The 22,601-nt window shown below is 47.1% G+C and overlaps 1 protein-coding gene across 2 annotated transcripts in view; it reads left to right on the forward strand.

The window, feature by feature from the left end:
* RASA1 (RAS p21 protein activator 1) overlaps nt 1-21,994 on the forward strand; it is a 1,052,852-nt gene extending 1,030,858 nt beyond the window's left edge. Inside the window, exon 25 of one of the 2 annotated variants that reach the window (XM_085632428.1) lies at nt 20,806-21,994. In XM_085632428.1, coding sequence (XP_085488554.1) covers nt 20,806-20,889 — 84 coding nt within the window. In that variant the 3' untranslated portion in view covers nt 20,890-21,994. The remainder of the gene's footprint in view (nt 1-20,805) is intronic. The other variant, XM_085632429.1, reaches the window with a different exon arrangement.
* Nucleotides 21,995-22,601: the final 607 nt, after the last annotated feature.

The raw sequence follows: 22,601 nt of genomic DNA on the forward strand, positions 1-22,601 counted from the left end.
AGGGTCCTAGTTTCATGGAACAAGTGGTCAGTTTCTTGCATGGCTCTGCGTTCCTGGCACGGAAAGTTGTGTACAGAACTGACGTCAGCGCGCATGGGTGGCGCCTAAGTAGTCTCCGATGCCTCATCTCGGCGCTTGCGACGCCAGTGATGGGCGTGGAGCTGCACGACGCCACCTACTGATGCGCAGGGGTACTGCTACAGAAAACTTTCCGGATCCAGTCTGAAGCCTAGGGATATTCTAAGGTAAGGAATCTATCACTAACTAATGTCTCTTACAGATATATTGTTACACAAGTAGTAACTTGTGCATCTGGGTTTATGGGAGGTCGTACCACCACCACTAACATCTAAAAGGCATTCCTTATAATAGAACAGGCTATGGGGGAGGAGGAGCCCTGCTCGCTGGTCAGTTGGTGATAGGCCTTCGATACTGTCAACTGGACATTTATGCACCATGTACTCCGACGGAACACCTTGGGGGGCAGAATATCTGAGATGTGTGAAAGTGCTATATATATAGATAGCGGGGAGAGAGTAAAGGTGGGCCGCAGAATCTCAGACAGTTGGCCGGTGGAGAGGGGGACCTGGCAGTGATGCCCCCTCTCTCCGCTGAAATTCGCCTTGGTCATCGAGCCATTGCCTCAACTTATATGTCTTAGATGCAAGGATGCCGGGGTCATTGTGGAAGGCAAAGAAGAGATCATCTCGCTTTATGCTGATGACCTTCTGCTGACTCCAAGGAACGCAATAACCACATGGGGCTTAGTATACAACTTACCTGATGAAAGTGGGGGGTGCACTCAGGGTTCCGGCTAAATGCAGATAAATTGGTACTCTACCCTATGCAGGCAGCTGTGCCCACAGATGCTGACTTACCGAGTATAAAAGTGCAAACAACACCGGTCAAGTATCTTGGGGTATATCTTAGCTCTGACATGTCTGAGACTTATGCCTCAAATATGGGTACACTTCTGGATGGCATAGAAAGAAGCTTGCGGTAATGGTTGCTGTTCTCGATGTCTCTCATGGGCCGTATAGCCATAAGGTAAATTAGGTTATCTGAAGCACTAGATATGCTGCAGCACATGCCATTGCAAATTCCAGAATCATTCTTTCGCAAACTAGATTAGTTCCTAAGGTTGTTAACTGGGGACATGGAGGGGCACAGATCACTCTGGAGGTCCTAAAGCTTGCCTGGCACAGCGGAGTGCCACAGGCTTCAAATTTCAAGGTCTATTACTGGGCGGCACATCTACAACACAGAATACCGTGGTTCCAGGCGGGGGGAAGCTGATCCTGGTGCTGGGATATTGGCTTTCCTTACCTGGCCCTGGAAGCTCTTGGCAGTGCTTCTGGCAACAGGACCGAGCAGGGCGAATCTACCAAATTTGTACCCTATTAAATATCTCGGAGCACACAACGGGGCGGGAAAATGAGTATATATACGTGCACCAATTGCTTCCCTGGTGTACTGGGATTAGAAACTTGTACTTCTCCGGCCAAGGCGAGAGGGAGATGCTCCGGGATGCTTGGGGGATTAATATGATGATGGTGGGTCATGTGTACTTCTGCACTAGATGGGATGTTGCACCAATTTTTTCTTCAAGACGTATGCCGGTTTGGCGGCGGTCCTTCGGAAGGCATTAGGGGTGCCTTGAACCAGACACTACTGGAAATGAGGGAGAGCACAAAAGTATCACACGACTATATGCCCTGCTCTTACAAAGCACCACCACTCGTATTAAGACACTGAAACCACAATGGCTAGGCGATATTGGGGAGGGGATGAGTGAGCATGACTGGGACTCCGTGTTAGGCAATTGCAGAAAGATGACTGGTAATGCATGTTTAAAATTAATACATTACAAGTGTGTGCTCAGAGATTGTCACGCTGCAATGGCTGCACAGATTAGACCCGACTAAACAGGAGCAGTGCGCCAGATGTCAGTCGACTACTGTCGCCTATATTCATCTGTGGTTGGCAGGCTCAGGGATGTTGGGGGCCTTCTGAAACAAAGTAATCTAGGTGCTGGGGGTACTGACTGAGCTGCCGCTATTGCCAATGATTCAGCTACATTTTATCTAGGCCTGGTGACCAGAACTAAACCCACTAAGTATGCAAAAAAGATGTTGGAGCGGGGTCTAACGGTGGCGAAGAAATTCATAGCATTATTATGTATGACTAACCAACCAACCACCCACTAGGAAACAGTGGCTTTGGGAATTAGCAAGATGGGTAGCAGCGGATTGCGGGGTAATACATAGACTAGTGTACAGCAGGGCTGGCCAATGGGGTAGAATGGAGTTGGATTTGGTGGAGGTTCACCTGCAGGAGGAACTGGAGGAAACTATTGTGAAGCAGGAAGCGGGTCCTGAAAAGGATTGATATGTGATTATGCCTGGGAATTTACGGGTGGGGTGATGTCTTAGCGTGAACGCATTTATGTGCTCTTTGTTCAGCCTATTTACATTGCCTGAATGCCATGTAGTGGGTGCTTGCGCTGATCCACCCAAGTAATGACCCCTTGGCCCAAAGTGGAACAAAGCAGCACAAAGTGCTATTTGCCCTGGGATGAAGGCAGCTGTCCAGCGCAAAATAAATTGTGCGCTGACAAGAAACTACCGTTGCTAGAGTTTGCACTGTTTTAAATGACTTTGCCCCGGCACAAATCTTTGGTAAATCTGTCAGTGTGGCTATTTAATAGATACATATTGAGCACCACATTGTAAACGAAGGTAAAGTACCTTATGCAACTTTTGTAAATGCAGAGTAGGAACACAGTCTCCAGACAGCTAATAAAAAAAAAAACAGATGCACCTACATACATTCAGCACACTTTTCTGTCTTCAAAGCCCCAATAGATAGCATGCATATGAATGTCTTAGCAAACATCTCCCCTATGACCAAGCACAGAAGGAGTAGGTCCAGATCAGACTGTAGAAATGCATTTATTAGCCTAGTTCATTTTTGGTCTATCAAGCCAAAGAACAGGTTATAGTGGCACTAGCCTGCAATAAGTGAGTAGTGAGCACCCCACTATATATAGGTATCAGGCCCTGGATGTTCAGGGTGGACTGTATCCACGAGGAGCAGGATCACTACTAATTTGAAAAAGGTGGACCTCTATCTAGAGTGGCATGGTGGGCAATAAATGATGGACTGGAATGTGCCCTCCAAGCAGTTGCTAGTGGCTGAGATTAATGCAATCACTCCCTACATCACATTTGTTTCAGTCCTTGTAAACGAAAGTTACAAATGTAACTGTATGCTCATTAAGGAGAAATGGGGCACTTAAAGTGGACCGTCTATACACAGAAGTTTGGAGCTATAGGAGGTAAGGGTAGCAAAGAAAGATAGGAAATAGCACAAAATCTATAGTGAGAATACAGTAGGTAAACACTCATCAAAATACACTTCAAACCACTGTTTCTGATTGAGATTTCTAACACCATATTCCTCACTTTAGGATATTCTTGAGCATTACCTCTGGGTGCTGCATCAACGTCCGTTTCAAAAGTGACATGCATAGTGCATATATAGACACCGCACAACCCTGGCATGCTGACATATGTTCCTTTCTTTCTACACTAACAGCGCGTATGCGCAGAGCTACCTCCAATTGTTTGCCCACTTCTTTTGACTTTTTGTTGAGTATTGTTTGAGCTTTGATCCCAGTGTGCTAGGGACATGTCTCCCAACAAACCCACTGGGTTTAAAGTATCTGAAGAACATTACAGACCTATGTCTGTCTCTGACTCACACCTGGTTTGACTGAGGTCGGGCAGCCCCCAAGTCCTGCGCCAACTGCAATTTCATGCTTCTGAAAGCAATTTGCGAGCGGATGATGAAGCTCCTGATGGCATGAAAGAAGAAGACTCATCGCCAATCCCGGTCTGAATCCAGAGGAAGATCTTGGGCCTATTATCGGAGCCTGTCCTGTGGACGATAGTCATCCTGCTCCAAGTTGTCATCAAAGTTTGGGTGAGTCCAAGAAGTCATTGTCAAAGGGTTCTTTGACTCTTCCTAGCAAGCACTGTGATTCTAAACTCAGTCCCTGCGCTGCACCCGCAGAGTTGGCAGCCAGGGCAGCTGAACGCTCCTCCGAGTGACCCTGCAATGGAAGAGGGTGCATCTTTTGCGGTAGTGGAAGTCCGTTTAGGTCAAGACCAACACCTTAGCAGAAGTGTTCCAACTGGGGGAGCTCTGCGGAGCCTTTGCTTCCCTTGAACGAATCCCTCGCCGATTTTCTACTGGGCTCCTGGTCCAAACCTTGCACAGGGGCTCCCGTGCTCAGAATGATTGCCTGCCACCGGAGACCCAGCCTTCCTTTCCCAGCATCCTTCTCCCGAGAGGCTGGTGGTGCAGGCCTCAACAGCCAAGATAATCCCAAGCGTTTTCCCTATTACCTTGTCACATAGGGAATCCAAAAAGCTGGAGACCATTGGGAAGCGGATCTTCACTTTCACCAGCTTGGCATTTCGATCGGTCAACACCGCATGTCTCTTTGGCCAATATACTTGCGCCTTGTGGGATTGTCTTGCACAGCTGCTGCCCATCCTTCCAGAAGAGGCTTTAGCCATTCTGACCCGGTTGATGGCCAGGACTCAGTGAAATTCACTATTTGTGTGTACTGGGCACCATTGACTCACTAGGCAGTGCCATGGTATCTACAGTGGCACTTGCCCGCGACACCTGTTTAAGGGCCACTGGGTTTTCAGGGCAAGTCCAGTCTTCTCTGATAGACATGCCCTTTGATGGCTGCTGTCTATTTAGCATCAAAGGTGAAGCGTCCCTAGAGCGCTTCAAGGAGTGCCGATCAAGAAAAGGGGCAACCCATTAGTCCCTTGGGTATACATTTTGTTCAAAGGTAAAGGAAATCGTTTATAGACAACCAGTTTTGGAAATAATGAACTTAAATAATGTGTCCCAATAGTGACAGTGGAGAAGGAATCAACACAACTCTGCGTGTAATTAATGGAGGAATCAATCTTGACGAAAAGGTGCACGCAGATGTTGGATTGGAGAAAGATCCTTGTATTTAATATCTGAAAGAAACAGTTAGTTATAGATTCCTTACCTTAGATTTACCCCCAGGCGTCAGACTGGATCCGGAAAGTTTTTGTCAGCAGTACACCTGCGCGTCGGAAGGTGGCAACGGTCGGCTCCGCGTTCGTTGTTGGCATCGTGGTCACCGAGATGACGTCGCGGTGGCTACATAGACGCCGCCCTCGCACGCTGACGGCAGTTCTTTCTTTTTCGGCGCCAGCAAGCGCACATCCAGAGAGAGCGGTACCCCCAGTCACTTTTTGACTGACTTTTTTCTCGACTTTTGTCGACATCGTTTTTTGAGTCCATTGACTCCTGGTGCACGAGGGATGCCCGGCTTCAAGGCTTGCGGTTCCTGTGGGCGACTGATGTCAGTGACGGATCTGCACCACGTGTGCCTCTTCTGCCTGGAGCAAGACCACGACCCCAAGTCATGCTCTGACTGCCGGACCATGAACCCGAAGTCTTTGCGGGAGCGGTCCCAAAAGCTTCTCGAGGCCCGGCAGTCGGCTCCGCGCCACTCGAGGTCCCGGTCGTGTAGGAGGTTGAGGGACCGGTCGCAGAGCCACCATCATTCTCCTTCCAAGTCTTCACACTCTGGGTCAGGTAAGTCGAAGCACAAGAAGAAGTCGAAGAAGCATCGTCGCTCTTCAACTTCTCCTCGTCCGTCGGCCAACGCGATGAGGAATGTGGGTGGTGCCGCTACGCGTGCGGAGCCCGAAGGACCTGGTGCGACACCCGCCCGGCTTCGTCAGTTTTACGAAGCGATACACGCCATCTTTAGGCACCACAATGCCGGCCTCGGCACCGCAGGGTCCCCTTGGATCCAGGCCTGGATCCGGATCGGTGCCGGTCGACCTTGTTAGGCCTCCTCCAGCGCCGATTGCACTGGCACCACGTTCACAGCCGGCGTCTGCTGTGTCCCCAGCCAACGTCAACCCTGACCTCCACCTCAAGGTAGACACGGAGCCGGACCCTCGTCGATGGGTACTTTTGTGCCCCTGTTCTACCTTGGCTCTTTGAGACCAGATTGGCAGCCAGCAGAGGGTGAGGAGGACTGGGAGGGGTATGGAGACCCTTTAACTGACCAGTTAGGTTATGAACCGGACTGGAGAGAGGAATTTGGGACAGCCAGTGGTCTGGATACCTCACCAGACCTTGGCATGTTGTCTCCTCCTACTGTGGCTACGGAGGAGGGATCATCATGCTCAGTTGTGTTGCCTAGAGCGGCCGAAGCTCTCAGCCTCGAGCTATCTACGGTGGCAGTCAGGGCTAACCTCCTGACAAAGGTTCTTCAACCGGCAGCTAGCTCTTCGGAGCACCTGCTGCCATTTAATGAAGCCCTAATGGACATCCTTTTGGGCACCTGGTTCAGGCCCAACACAGGGGCTCCTGTGGATGGGATGATTGCCCAATGCCACCGCCCGGTCCTGGGCAACCCCATTTTCCTCTCCCAACACCCCACCCCTGAGAGCTTGGTGGTCCAAACCTCCACCTCCAAGGGCACATTCCCTATTGCTCCACTTGATAGGGAATCCAAAAAGCTGGACCATCTTGGGAAGATGATGTTTTCTTCCTCCAGCTTGGGACAGCGGTCGGTAAACACTGCATGTCGGTTGGGCCCTTCTGTGTGGGACACGGTTGCGCAAGTGCTGCCTCAGTGCCTAGAGGAGGCCCGGGTCGTACTCTCTCGGGCAGTTGCCGAAGGGAGAGATGCAGCGAAGTTTACCATCCGCTGTGGGCTGGATACCGCCAACTCACTAGGCAGGACAATTTCCATGTCGGTAGCCCTTCGACGCTACACCTGGTTGAGGTCGACTGGTTTTTGAGGGGATGTCCAATCCACCCTTATGGACATGCCCTTTGATGGCCATCGCCTATTCGGTGACAAAGCATGCAACGCGCTAGAGCGCTTAAAGGACTCTTGGGCTACAGCCATGTCTTTGGGCCTTTCCCCCTTCGTGGCTGCGGAAGGGGTGCCGCGCCATGTCCCGCCCAGAGCCACAGGCCAGCGCAAGCTGTTCAGCCACTGCGCGGCTGGGGACATGGGAATCACCGCCATGGTTTTGGGGGCCAGCGGGCGATCCAGTCCACCACAGCCCCCTCTGCAGCAGCTTCTAAACCCTCCTAGTCCGACCTTTCAGGGCCACCAATCGCCAGTGGACAGAAGGATTCGCCATCATCTCCCCCACTAGCGCACCATCACATTGAACAGGTGGGTTTTGCAGATAGTCTGAAGGGGCTACTCCCTCCACTTCGAGGCTACCCCTCCAGCCATGCCACCACAGTACCACCGCATGTCGGCGGATCACTTGGCCCTTCTTTAACAGGACGTTATGGTTCTCCTGGCCAAGGGAGCCATCAAGCGCGTTCCTGTCCCAGAAGTACGTTGTGGTTGACATTCCCACTACTTTTTGGTACCCAAGAAGGACAAAGACCTGCATCCTATCTTGGATCTCCGGAAAGTCAACCACTTCCTCCGGAAGGAGAAGTTCACAAATTTGCCGCTAGCTCAGGTCTTGTCTGCCCTCGACCCTGGATACTGGTTGGTAGCGATGGACTTGCAAAACACTTATTTTCACATATAAACCACACTAACCCAGCGGATAACTGGAGGAGGGAACTAGAGGCACAGGGCGCCAGGAGCTAGCCAGCCTCCAACATATAATGTTAAACACAAGTGGGGCTGCTCCTTGGCCACGGTCCCGCCTTCAACAGGGAAACGCCTGTTCTGCAGACGGCTAGTCAAGGGAACACCTGATGCAGGCGGGATCGGGAATGGTTTTTTCCGTTTTCCTAATTAAGTCAGGCGACCAGGCTTATCTATATAATGGCGCTTTCAGGGACACCGGATCCCGCAAGTGGGAAAACAATTACGGCAGCATAATTACCACTTATCCACTTTGGAACACTATATAAACCCCGCGAACTCCAAGATCATTCATCGACGGGGAGGAGAGACGGACACAGCTAGGTGCAACAGCCGAAGGGATGTGTGATGTGAAGGTAGATGTGCTAAACATACATAATGAGACCTTTTGCTAACTCCATGTGACTTTCAACCTGACAAGCTCTTTTGGTTTTGTCTTTACCCCTCAGATTGTGACTATAGGGGCCTTCCCCCCACTCCTCCCATGGAGAACGTAGTTTTGGATTCTTGGGTAAGATATGAGAGAGAACTTCTCTCAACCTTTTTAATTGTGTGTGCACATATGATTGACACGTGTCATGCACTTTTAACCACACCCGCTAAGCAGTGTGGTTTTGGATGAGTTTGTGTAAGTGACCAAGGAATACTTTCAATTTCTTGTTGTGCTTTCTTTTATTTCTCCCATAGGCTAACTTGGAGCCCTTTCAACAAGTGGAGTGACAAAGGACAAGTGGTTTTTCCTTATCACCAGTTTGGTAAGGATGGAGCCCGCTTTAGAACAGGTCCTGAAGAATGCCACATACCCCTATGGGACACCAGGCAGAAACATGTTGACCCCATGTATCACGGTGATGCGAAAATAATTTCCCCATGTCACCGTACACTCTTTTAATACCATACAGTTGCCCACCTAACTAGAATTGATTTGACAACTGTAATGGTTTTTAAATCACACTCACTATTCACGGGGCTCCACTTAGTTTGGAAGTGTATCACTGTCGTCAGGTGTATGCCCGACCTCTATCAAACCAAGTTTTTAGAGGCCGAGAACGGCCGATGATAAAGCATGACACCAGGTGGTGTGTGAGGCCAGTCCTTCACTTTTTGTGAGATGTCAACACTCACAATTCAGTTTCGAGCACTTTAGGTCACTTTTCTGGGAGCAGCCCCACTTGTGTTTAACTTATTTTCACATCCCCGTCTTGCCGGCCCACTGGCATTACCTGTGGTTCACGATAGGCCACGAGCACTTTCAGTTTACCGTGCTTCTCTTTGGCCTCACCAGCGCCCCTCGGGTGTTCACGAAAGTGATGGCGGTGGTGGCAGCTCTTCTGCGCAGATCAGGGGTTCCAGTCCTCCCCTATCTCACCAACTGGCTGTTGAAGGTGGGCTCACCCCAGACTGTTGTCTCCCACCTCCAGACTACGGCCGACCTCCTGCATTCGCTGGGGTTCTCCATCAATGTGCCGAAGTCACTCCTGATCCCCTCTCAGAAGCTCCTCTTTATCAGAGTGGTTCTGGATACGTCGCGGTTTCAGGTTTATCCTCCCGCACAGCGAGTCCAGGATATTTGGGCTATGATTCTGATCTTTCAGCCTCTATCCCTGGTTTCGGTCAGGATGATCTGAGGCTGCTGGGCCTCATGGCCTCCTGCTGGTCGATCATGCCAGGTGGCATATGCGGGCTCTGCAGTGGGACCTGAAGTTCCAGTAGGCGCAGCATCAGGAGAATTGGTCCGACTGTATCCAGATCTCGGAGGGCACTGCACGTCAACTGCAGTGGTGGCTCACAAACAAGGATTGGGTCAACGGCAGATCCCTCTCCCTTCCGCAACCAGAGCACACAGTGGTGACGGACGCATCCCTTCTGGGATGGGGTGGCCACATGGGAGAGGCGGAGATCAGAGGCCTCTGGTCTCTGACGGAGTCTGGGCTCCACATCAACCTTCTGAAGCTCCGGGCGGTTCGTCTTGCACTGAAGGCATTCCTTCCCTCTCTCTGGGGAAGAGTAGTGCAGGTGTTCATGGACAACCCCCACCGCCATGTGGTACTGCAACAAACAGGGCAGGGTGGGTTCATGGACCCTATGTCAGGAGGCCCTTCGCCTCTGGACATAGCTGGAACACCAGGGCATTTCCCTGGTGGTTCAACACCTAGCAGGTTCCCTGAAACGCCAGGGCGGGCGAACTCAGCCGCAGGTGCATGATGGATCACGAGTGGCGTCTTCACTCGGAGGTGGTGCAAGGTCTCTTTCAACAGTGGGTAGAGCCTTGGTTAGATCTATTCGTCACCGAAGAGAACGCGCAATGTCAGCAATTCTGCGATTTGGAATTTCCAAGGCGGCACTCTCTAGGCGACACTTTTTGTTGCAACTGGAGTTGCGGTCTGTTGTACGCCTTTCCGCCTATTCCTCTTCTGCCCAGAGAGCTAAAGAAGATCAAGCCCGACCGGGCCCAAGTCATTCTTGTGGCTCCGGATTGGGCACGAAGAGTCTGGCATCCCGATCTGCTCGACCTGGCCATCGATCCTCCGATCCGACTGCCTCTTCGGGAGGATCTTCTGTCTCAGCAGCAGGGGACGGTCCTCCACCCAAACCTGTCCAGCCTCCACCTCCTTGCGTGGAGATTGAGCGGCGTCAGTTTACGTCATTTGACTTGCCTACCGAAGTTTGTGAAGTAATTTTCGCAGCCAGGCGTCCCTCCACTAAGACGGTATACGCCTGTCGGTGGAACAAATTTGTGGCATGGTGCACAGCAAAGGCTGTGGATCCCCTTTCTGCCCCTCTTTCTGAGATTCTCTTGTTCCTTCTCTGTTTAGCCCAGCAGGGCTCTGCTCTGGGCACTATCAAGGGCTATCTTTTGTCTATTTCTGCCTTTCTTCGGCCTCCTGATCAGCCGTCTCTCTTCAAGTCCCTGGTTGTAAATCGTTTCTTAAAAGGTAAAACGCATCTCTTTCCTCCTATTCCCTTCGTTATGCCTCAGTGGGACTTGAATCTGGTCTTAACCTATTTAATGTGCTCTCCCTTTGAGCTGCTTCACATCTGTCCTTTGAGGCTTTTAACTCTTAAGACTGCGTTACTGGTGGCCATCACATCTGCCAGAAGAGTGAGTGAGCTCCAGGCTCTTTTATCAAAGCCTCCTTTTCTGTCTGTGCATCTGGACAAAGTTGTCCTCAGGACTCATCCATCCTTCCTTCCAAAGGCTGTCACTTCCTTTCACATTGGGCAAACCATCACTTTGCCCACCTTCTTTCCGCCTCCTTCAAAAGAGGAAGAGAGGCTCCACCGTCTGGACCCAAAACGTGCGCTTTCTTTTTATTTGGATCGCACCAAACAGTTCCGGGTGGATGACCAGCTCTTTGTTGGCTAGGTGGGCGCCAAGAAAGGTCGGGCCGTACACAAACGGACCAACATCAAGATGGGTCATTTTGTGTATCAAAGTCTGCTATTCTTTAGCAAAGAAGGAGCCCCCAGTGGGGCTGCGCGGCCATTACACCAGGGCGACGGCAGCCACTACTGCTTTGGGACGAGGAGTTCCTCTAAATGACATGTCAGGCAGCTATGTGGGCATCGCTGCAGACGTTTACGAGACTCTACTGCCTCGACAGCCAAGTCCGAAGAGATGGCTTCTTTGGCCGTTCTGTTCTCCAGGACCTTCTGGTGTGAACTTGGTTCGCAGACCCACCTCCGGGGTTGGTATTGCTGGGGTATCTATTCTAAGGTAAGGAATCTGTAACTTACTGTTTCTTTCAGATGAACAAGTTACTTAACTTTGGTATCGATAGATCTGTAAGAAACATAGGTTAGTTATAGGTTCCTTACCGCCCCACCCATCCTCCCCGTTCTGCGAACTGATTTCTAGGGTTAAGTATATCCTTTCAGGGTCCTAGTTCTGTGCACCAGTGGTCAGTGTCTTGCATGGCTCTGCATTTCTGGTGCGGAAAGTTGTGTGCAGAACTGACGTCATCTCGGCGACACGACATGACGCCAACGACAAACGCGGAGCCGACTGATGCCACCTTCTGACGTGCATAGGTACTGCTGACGAAAAAACATTCTGGATCCAGTCTGGCGCCTGGGGGTAATTCGAAGGTACGGAATCTATAACTAACCTATGTTTCTTACAGATATCGTTACTGAAAGTAAGTAACTTGTTCGTTAGGCTGCAACATTGGTGTCCATGCACACTCACGAAGCACTAACTCCCTAATAGCCAGGTCCAACGGGAAGGGAATTTCAGACTCTGGTTTTTGCCGGGCCTTTTGGTTTGGACCAATTCCACAAACCTCCCACTTTGAGGGACTTCTTTGTTACCTATTCTAAAGGTGAGTCTATGGGTTGGAAGTACCCATCAGTAGTTATTTACCTTAGGTAGTGCTCCTTCTGGTCAATACACTATCTATCTACAGATTCCTCATTTCCCTTCTGCATCCCTGTTATGTGGGATTGTCTCTTATTCCATTTATTAAGGTGAGTAGGAGTGAAAGAGCTTCTCTAATGAGTGATTTGACTTTCAGGCTGTTGAGGATGTTGGTGATGTCTTTGAGAGACGAGACTGGTTTGTACAATGACATTAATGGGATTCAGGTGAAGGAGTTGGATTTCAGAGGAGAAACATGTATACGGTTGTCGGTGTGCTATTTGATTGAGGCATCTAGCCTCAGATTCCTTACCCTAGAATCCTACCCAGGTGCCAGACTGGCTCTGGAAATTTTCCCAGCAGTACCTCTTTGTGTCGGTCGAGGGTGTTGAGTGACTCCATAGCGAAGTTGTCTCCCGAATGTGACGTCAACAGAGTCATTATAAGCCCTCCCCTGATGTGCAGATGTCTGTTCCTTCTTTTCCACGCTAGTACCACAGATCCGCACTGCAGTTCCTTGGTCTGTTTTCCAACCTACTCAATGTTTTTTCGTCAACGGAGCAGTGTTCCTTTTTCTACCCTTCTTCAGTATCCTCGGGGTTCAAGCTTTGGGAGCCCTGTTGATGACAAAATGACCCCCACGAACCCTCACTTGGTTTCCATGTGGTGCATGGGTGAGCAACATTACTCCGAAGAGTGTGACTCCTGTTGCCAGCTCTGACCGAAAATACGCAGGGCATGTCGCATGAATCTCCTTGCGGCGGCAATGTGACAGTCATCGAAGTCTTCTCGCTGTCCTCAGCCCCTTATGCACTTCACAGACCAATCCTGCAGCTGCTCTAGGAGCTGTTCATGTGGGTGTCATTCTCCCTCGAAATCCAGAGGTATGTCTTCGTGGTTGAAGTCGCGGTGCTTGCTGCCTCCATTGTCTACCACTGGTCCCCTCTCTTCTCCCCACCTATCTTGGGGTCGGGGTGTCTTTGACCCAGATGAGACAATATTCTCAATCTCTTCATTCTATTCTTTGGTTGTCATCTCCCTCTGGAACGCCCTTGGGCCCCACGGAGGTGCATGAGGTTGTGCCTGTGACCCCACCGGTGGGTTTCCTTTGGCTTCAGGCTGGCTTCTGGTGCCTTATCGACGACGGTGGACAGCCTGTTGAGGCTCCCATCTTGGGGCTCTGCTTCTTGTGTGCCGACTCTAATGTGGGCTTTGGGCTCTTGTCTGCTGGCTCCTTTAGTGGTGCCGATCGACGCTCCTTCTGGCGTCGATGCATCGACCCGCTTCGGTTACGGCGTCGGATGTGGCGCTGATGGAGCCGACTGTCTCAGGCTCTCTTCCTCTGGGTTTTTCTTCTGTGGGTCATGGATGTGGTAGTACTACAGACTGTGTGATGTGTTCCCCTCCCATTTCGAACATGGTTCCACCCCCTATGCAGTCTAGCTGGTTGCTTGACTTGTGTGATGCCAGTGGTTTAGAATCATGTCCAGCCTCTTGTCTTCTCCTGATTTGGCTACGGCGGTAAGTTCTGCTCTGGCGTACATGCTCAATTGATCTTCGATTGTCCTAGATTTGCAACTCCTTGTGTGGAATTGGCAACAGACCCTTTGATTGGCATTCTACGTCCTTACCAACCTAACGTTGAGCCTGTACTTCCTTCTAGTGACTGTCTTTTAGAAATCCTGTTAAGTGCTTGGGCAAACCGCAAACAGGGTGTAAGCAGTAGCCGGGCACTGACCTGAGGACCAGCCTGGATGGCGTCGATAAAGCGCACTTGCAAGAAGAACGCAGTGCTCTAGAGTCTCCAGAAGAGGGAGGAGAGCAGCTTGGCAGACAAGACGTCGTGACGTCATCCTCGGGTGGGGGACGTGCCGAAAACACACAGAAGAGAAAGCCCGGGACTAGAGAGAGAGAGAGAGAGAGACACCGGCAACAAACAAAGGAGTCAACACCGCGCAAGACAACAAAGAGGGCGGTGGAATTCCCTGGGGTCTGCACGGAGATCCAGATCGGACAGAGCGCACCGACAAACCCTCGACAAGGGAGAGTGACGACTGAGGAGGCAATCCCAGTTCCCTGTGCTTGGTGTTAAAGCTCGGTGGCCAGAGGAACAATACGGATACCCCTGATCCCGATGCCACAGCCCTGTAGATGGGTCGTGGCTTGAGGCAAGTACCCTTAAAGGGATCAGTGTGCTGGGGTGGCACAAGAATGTGAGGCACAAAAAAAAAACGAGTGGTGGGGAAAATGCTTACAACACTTAGTTCTTTTCCTCACTCTTCCCCTCCCACACACCCAGTGACTGGTGAAGGTAGCACTGTGGTCGGGTGACCAAGTTTATATATTAACCACTAAACAAAATCCCTGGTTTGTTTCGTCATTTACTTTAATTATTTTGAGGCCCGAGTGACGCGTCCAGGACTCCCAAGTTGGCCCAACACTGACCCTGACAGAAGTCCCGTTAGGATCCGGGACCTCCGGCTGGAACAAGAGAGGACCCCCTCAACGAAACTGTCTCAGCTATTTTGTTTTCTTCTTTCCTGGTCATCCCAGAATAGCAATAAACAAGGGCTACGATCCCTATAACACTTCGACGTGTCCCCACCCTTACTATACTCACACAGGGCTCCCTGTGGATTGCTCTATTTCTCACAACCATCACCTGCCCCGGGGAATTCCTCCTGTCTCCTTCGACATCCCTCTACTAGGGGCATTGCGGTTCAGGCTGCTGTAGCCACCCAAAATAAAGATTTTCTCCCTCCTGAATGAGAGACTAGGGAATTTGACACTTGTGGTAGGCATATTTTCTCTTCTACTAGTTCTGCCTTGCTATCTCTAAACACTTCTTGTGTCTTTGCCCGCTTCTTCCATGCCTTGTGGGACTCCTCTTGCCCTCCCTTCCGGAGGAAGCCTGAAATGCTCATGTTCCATTGGTTCGAGATGGGCAACCAGCTGCCACACTTGGTTTGTCGGGACAAATTGGTTCACCCTGTATCAGCCTTCATTTGGTGGAGTACTTCTCTCCCTTCTAGGGTTACCCCAGGTCAGGTGTTCCTGCTTGCTGCGGGTGCTTTTCTTCTAATTATTCTGTCAGTGACAGACTTAGTTTCCAGCGCTCTGGAACATATCTTACTTTGCGGGCTTGTGGAAACCTGTTCTTACAGCTTCTTTTTGCTGCTTATTTTTTTTCTATCTGCGTACTTACTCTATGTTGGTTATTCTGTTATGTTTTGTGGATGCATTATAACCTTGTTCCCTGTTTTTAGGGGACCTTATTTTGTATGCCTTAGGGGCATCTTGTGAGTTTCCTATACACTTAGTATCCCTTATAGGGACTTCAACTTCATTTTTTCTCTTCTCCTTATGTCCATATGGGTGATAATTGCACCACAAGCAGTCAGACTCTTGTCCTGGGTACCGTTTCCTTGTGCAAGCCCTTTTTCTTCTTTGTGATGCCCCTGCTACTGTTAATCTGCAGCAGTTTGGTGTTCTTTTTATCTGTTTTTACCCTTTAGGTGTTCTTACCTGCCTAATTGGGTCACAGCCACTACTGTTGCTTCGTGCGGCAGGTTTTAAACATATCTGCCATCGCACCCATGGGGTGGCTGTTGCGTCTGCTGTTTTTTTCAGTTCTGTTCCTCTGGGATCCAGTCTCTTTGGTTGTTGGATCCATGTCTTAGTATCATTCTTTCACAGGAGGCAGGGTTTCCCTTTCTTTCCCATATCTTCCTTCCTCCTTGTAGGTGTAGATCTTGTTCTCTTCCACACAGCTCTGTAGGCCACTCCTGCCTTTTGTGGCTTTATTTTTCCAGCCTCCCTTGGGAAAGGTTCTGTTACACCTTCCCCCCACCCCCCCCCCTTTTTTTTGGTGAGGGTATTTCATTATTTTTTTCTTTGGGCATATCCTATCTTCTGTCCAACTACGTATTCCTGCTGCTCATGCACTGTCCTGCAATGTAGGGGGCTTTTTCCTACTCCCGGGGTTTGTTCCCCTTATACTCTCTACTCTCAGTTTTCTTCTAGAGGTTTGGTTTGGTTTACTACTTGTTTCTCAAGTTTCCAGTGAAGCTTTGGTGATGTTTCTCAAGACTCCATGGGTTGAACAATTCTTTTGTTTCACCGTGGCAGTCCTCCTCCCACTCAACATCCTCCTCCTCACCCTCCTCCTCCTCACCCTCCTCTTCCTCACCCTCCTCCTCTTCCTCATCCTCCTCTTCTTTTTCTTCCTCATCCTCCTCTTCTTCCTCCTCTTCCTCCTCACCTCTTCTTCCTCCTCCTCTTCCTCCTCCTTTTCTTCTTCCTGCTGTTTATTCTTCGTTTCACTTGTTACTGCCTGCTGGTACCCTTCATCAGTCGGTAGCATTGATTCTTGGACTGTTGCCATGTTTTCCTATACTGGGAAATACCCTCCACTTGCTGCTCTTAGGTGGCGTTGTGTTGCTGTTTTCCTATCTTATCTTTCTGTCTCCACCTCAGTTACTGTTGTAACTTCTTTACCACAGTAGGATGAATTATCTCTGTCCTCCCTTGATTACATCTGTTCTTGAAGTACCACTTCTCATCCTCCTGCTCACTGACAGAGGACATCTGTTACCTTCGGCTGAGTGGATAGGCATTCGCTTACCCTGTATGAATTGTGTCTCTAAAGGGAATTTCTATGTTTTTTCTATGCATATTTATCCTTGTATAGGTTTATCTTTCAATGTATATGTCTCTCTGTATGTAATTCCCTATATCTTAAATGGAGCCCTTGTAAATTTCTTTTACTCTGATATATACATGTGCACCGTATCCATACGGTCGTCTGGCCTTCTATATGTTGTACGTTACTTCAATTTACCTACACCCTTCTTGGTTGTACTTGTCTGTTTCCTTCCTTGTCTTTAGTGGAGGTCTGTTACATTATTTTAGAGAGTGCCTTCTATACCTTCAAGGTTCTCAAAATAAGACCGGTTTCTTTACCGTTCTTGTTGTTTTCTAGCGATGATCTTCAGCATTTATTATTCTCTTTCTCTTGAGCCTGGACTTTATGGACTATTGTTGTCACTAATTTTTAACTGTGTATTGTTCAGTAATTACTGAGCTTATTATCTTGACTGAAGTTGCCCTAGCCCATTTACACCATGTATTTCCCTGTCTAGGTGAACTTCACTATAGTTTTACAGGGAGACCCTTGTCTTTGCATTTTCTTTATGGACTATTATCCTGGGTCCCATTGCATTCCCTTTGGTGCTGCCTCTTTACTGGTTCTATATCGTGTTCTTATGGTCTTATAGCTTTGTGCTCCCTAAGGGCTTCCCATATTCTTTTTTGGAGATCAGGCCTCTCGGTGAGCATTTTGCTTCACCTATCATTTTCGGATTGTCTGGTCCCTTTCTATCTTTTGGACCGGCTTCTCCTCTTTGGGGATCTTTGGTGAGGTCAGTTTGCAGCCCTCCTCCAAGGATGGTATTGCTTGGGCATCTGATTCTAAGATGAGGCCTCGATGTCTCGATCAGATGGACAAGTCACTTACCTTCAGTACCATCTTATCTGGTAGCAACAGGATCTAGCCGCAGATTCCTTGTCGAACTACCCACCCATCCTCGTTCTACAAATTGAGGGCTCTGTTTTTGCCTAGATACCCTTTTTGCATACTACTACTACGGCTGTTCGTTCATTCTGTACTTCTTGATACAAGATTTGTCTTTATTGGCACAGTTTCTCTAAGGGGCACCACGTTGTTGACTCGAATAGAGTCACAAAAGAAACTGACATCAGCTTGTCAGGGGAGGGCTTATAAGGAATCCTTTGTAGTCCTTTTTGGGAGTCGCTGAACGATGCGCAAAGGTAGACACTGAACAAGGTCATGGGGATTGGAGGTGGTCCGCCTGGTCTTAGAGTATGGAAGGGTTTATTGGATGATTGAGGAGATGCAGTCCAGGATTTGGCCTTTGGAGTGTAACGATTGGGTGACCTGCTCTTCTACGTTGATTGTTTCAATGAGGTTCTGGATGGTGTGTGCCTTCTCCCTGCTTCAGTTGTATGGGATGTTGAAGTTGCTGCGAATGGTGGTGTGGGTTCTTAGATGAGGTGGTGAGGAGTTTTGAAACTTTGGCTATAAAGCTGCTGTTTTGTCCAGGGGGCCTGAAGAGGAGTTGAGTGATAGTGGACATTATAACGAGAGTATGAAGTAGCATGTGAAGATCTTCATGAAATTGCATGTTGCCTACTTGCCTATGGTAGAGGACAAGGAAGACTTGTGGATGAAAAGTGGCCTCCTTCCTTATAAGCATGGTCTTTCACATTGGATGTTGTGGTAATGAAGAAAGTAGAAGGACTTCTAGGATGTAGCAAACCATGTTTCTTTGAACAGTGCATCAATGTTGTGATAGGTGATGAGGTCTGCGATTTCTTGAGTACTGCAGAGCATGTATTTATGAGCACGATTTGGAGCTTTTGTTTGATACTTTTAGAGTGTTTGGGTTTTAGTGGGATGTGTATGGGGTTGGGTCTGTGTTGTAAGGCTGCAATGTGAGTGTGTGGTCTAGGATATGTGTGAATGTGGGGATGGGCAATTTATGGTATTGGGTGAGTCACATGATTGAACCTTAACCTGGAATGTGCTTGCAGAGGTAGCATTGAAGCAAGTGTTCTGACCAAAATGCCCTTCCTAGACCTAACATGCTTAATCAGATGCCCTTGTCTGTGTCCACAATTTGCTGGTGATGCACCAGCAGTGTGACTCTGAGGAATTTACTGAAGTAGAAGGTAAGAGACATCACTTCCTGTTGAGATGGATACTTGGACCAGCAGTGATATCACTTGTTTTGGATGCTGGGAGAGCATCCAAAATAGTTTTTAAATTTCTTTTGTTGAGGCAGTATAACTGTGTGATGATTTTATGGAGTCTTAATACTGAATGTACACCTCTGATAAGCCAACAGAAGTCTAATTAGAGTTATACAGTGGCAACATATTTGCATCCATAGAAATAGATATTTTTGGACCGCTATGTCCTTTAGATTATTCATTAAGAAATGTATGCTGATCTCCCTCCCCATTTGCAGCCACTGTCCCACTCTCTCCTTAAGCCCCTTCCTTTCTAAAAGGAAAGAGCTTAAGGATGAAAAAATGGCAGTCACTTTTGGCTGAAGGAGCAATAGTGGCGCTCTTTTCCAGATACAGAGGGTCTTCAGAATGCTGCAATGGCAATCACTTGTGGCCCAAGGCTCAATAAAGGGTTACTCTTCCCAAAAGAGAACAATTATACCATATGCAGTACTTGTAAGTTCTTTCAAAAGATGGGGATCTAAGACCAGTTCTGGACCTTCACTATCTGTACGAATTTGTGAAGAAGTTCTAATGAACATCATTCCATGTGCCAATGCAGTTGAATCACAGAATGCTTAACCCGCTTTAGAGTGGGATCCAGCCATTTTGCAAATGTCATGGCATTAGTGGTAGCTCATCTTCACAGCGTTTCTGACTTGTTGTTGAGAAAATACCACAACAGGAACGGACGCGCAGGACGTAGGCTGCATTCTAAATAGCGCACGGCGGAGGTGAATTAATTATTTACCTATTCCTCGAGCTGCTTGGTAAACAGAGTTCCGTGAGTCGGGCTACCATCAAACCTTCCTAGGATATTATTGGGAACACGTGGTAAAGTGAACAATACCTATACAAATACGGATGCTTTTTGAACAAGACTCAGGCAATCTAAAGAACAAGGTTTTAAATAGGTGCAAGTTCCGTTTTTATTAAATCCTTTTAGAATAAAACTGAAGATATCAGACGACGTGGTAATAAAACAGAATCGGAACTGAAATCCCTACACAAAGGATCGTGCAGAATTAAGAAACAATAAATTGAGAAAACTTGATACATTTGTCTTGAAAAAGATGGAAACAGTTGGAACAATCCATCGAAACGCGTCGACGCAATTCTAATTCACACAGTCTCTATTGGAATATGGTCGCGTCATTGTACAGATAGAAGCTTGAAACAGACCATTTATTCACTGCTATAGATGATGTGTTCAGACAAAGACTAACAATAGTAGTCTGTGAATTTGTTTTCTCTTTTGTGTTTGTTTTGATACCTATGTCTCTGTAAAAAAACATCTTGTCCTATATGTTAAAGTGATTAGTTTGTATTGAATAGAGTAAATGTATTAGGATACAACTGCTTCTGTGTGAATTTATTGATTTTTTTATACAATTTTAATTAAAGAAATATATTTTTAAATGCATGTTTAGTTTTTGTGTAAAGATTTAATTTTTACCCTTGAGGTTGGACTGTGAAAAGTGCTATTTATCCTTATTTTGTGTCTATACGGTGGTATGTTATTAAGATTTGTTCCAGAGGGAACTTATATTTTGCTCATCTTCACAGGACAAAAGATTTTGACTTCGTCCTGGAGAAATGTGTGATTTTTTTTCAATTCCTTTGCCCTATACAGTCCTATTTAATCCAAAGTAAGGCGTATAGAGGTCAAAGAAAACCATAACTACTTTGCATTTCACTGGATACTCTCACACTGTATGAGCCAGAATACTATCGGATTCATATCTGTAAATACCTTTTAATTATTTGATTGCTCCAATTTTCAGTGAATTATTTTGTGATAGCTGTACTGTACTAAGTGTCAACTTCTTAGTAAAGATGGGCCATAGCATAATATCATCTGCATTATAATGTTTTTGTGCAAAACATTAATGTTTTTTCTTCATATTTCTACTTTAACTACTGTTTTGCTTTTTGACAGCATGTACTTAAAAAGCTCCTGGCAATTACAGAACTTCTTCAGCAAAAGCAAAATCAGTATTCAGCTTCAAACAACATCAGGTAGCAGCTTGCCAACCAGAATTTGCATGGATCCAGCATCCTGAACCCTGGAGTTTACACAATATTTGGTCTTGCCAAAAATAGCACATGCTGTCATCAGAGTTGTGTGCACTATGGAGAACGAAAATACTCTGCCATGAATGATTGCACCAACGGTTTATGAGCTATTTGTGCAGGATACATGCACTTTTTCGTCTTGGAACCAATTTTCATGGACCTCTGAGCCTTGGTGTACTAAACACACACAAACAGTATGCTGTGACTAATCCTGGAACTTAGTTAAACATTTTCATTGTATCTAATTGCCAAAGTTTTTGCTTCAATGCAAGAAAGAAGTGAACTGACAAATAAAAGAAACTCGCAGAGCTTTTTGAGAGTCAACTATAACTGGATTACAAACCGTTTTTATACTGTTATTTTAAAATAATGACATTATTAGTACCGCTGAAGACTGTTTCAACCAATTTCATTTGAAGTTACATCTTCCCAACAGACCTTATATGAAAGACCACTCTTTGTTGTACACAGATATACACATATATAGATATATATCTATACATAGATAGTTGTCTGTGTAGATACATACATATTTATGTATGTTTGCATATGTATGTGTGTGTATATATATGTATGTACATATATACACACATAGACACACACCTACATTACTGCTGGAATAGTGTTTCATAAGAATATGTCGACTGGGTCTTATCGACTATATTTTTTATTGTGACACTGATTTGTTTAAATAATTATGCATCAACGACTATGTATTCAGATAAATCCTAAAGCTTTTGTATAGTATTGACAGTTGTAAAAAATACTTTTCAGTAATATTGTTGATAGTTATACTAGGCATGCTTATGTTCATTAAACCATTTTGTAAAATAACAGCTGGTGTAACTTAATCCATGGTTATTGTATGGCATCGTTTTGTCCAGCACAATGTCAATACTTATTTTGACTGCTTACTATAATTTTCGTCATTTCTCAATGTGTTGTGCTTTCAGGCAAACCCATCCTTTTACAAAACCAATGTCAATATTAATTAAACTGTGAATTTTTTAATCCCAATCCCAAAATGAATAAAAAATGTTTGATCTGTAAAACATGTGGTGTTTGAAAGGTAGTTAGAGGCGGATAACCCCTTCAAGGGTAAACAAAGAACACTATGATTGAATAGGAAACAAAGAAAAAGAGATCTACAGAATGCCACAATTGGCAAAAACTAGATTTATGTTTATTGTATGCATATGGTATTTCAGTAGCGGGGAAAATAGCCAAAAGGCAGCAGAGCATTGTACAGGATTAACAATGAGCATAAGGTCAATGAGTGACCGGGGGGTACCTGGTTGTGGATGGTTAATGAATTTTAATTTGGTATTCTTTAAATAGGTGATTCTTTAACTCTTTCCAAAATTGGAGCAGTATTAGGGAAATCCTACTGGATGTAGGGATGTTTTCCCACCCCCCTTGGCACATAGATTGAAGAAGCCTGTTACCTTGTGTTTTTTTGTCACAATCCAAATGTGCAGTCTGATGGAATCCAGGCTATGGGTGTTCTGAGAACCACCAGAGATGGTGAGCATGTCTGCAAGATAAGCGAGGGTGCTGCTTTTGATAGCTATATAAACGATGCAGCTGGTTTAGAAAATGGTGTGGGCTGGTAGGAGAAGCCAATGCAGTTCTGTCAGGATGGGAATGATGTGATCATAT

The sequence above is a fragment of the Triturus cristatus genome, chromosome 2_1 (genome assembly GCF_964204655.1).
Source record: "Triturus cristatus chromosome 2_1, aTriCri1.1, whole genome shotgun sequence".
In the NCBI taxonomy this organism is placed as follows: Eukaryota; Metazoa; Chordata; class Amphibia; order Caudata; family Salamandridae; genus Triturus; species Triturus cristatus.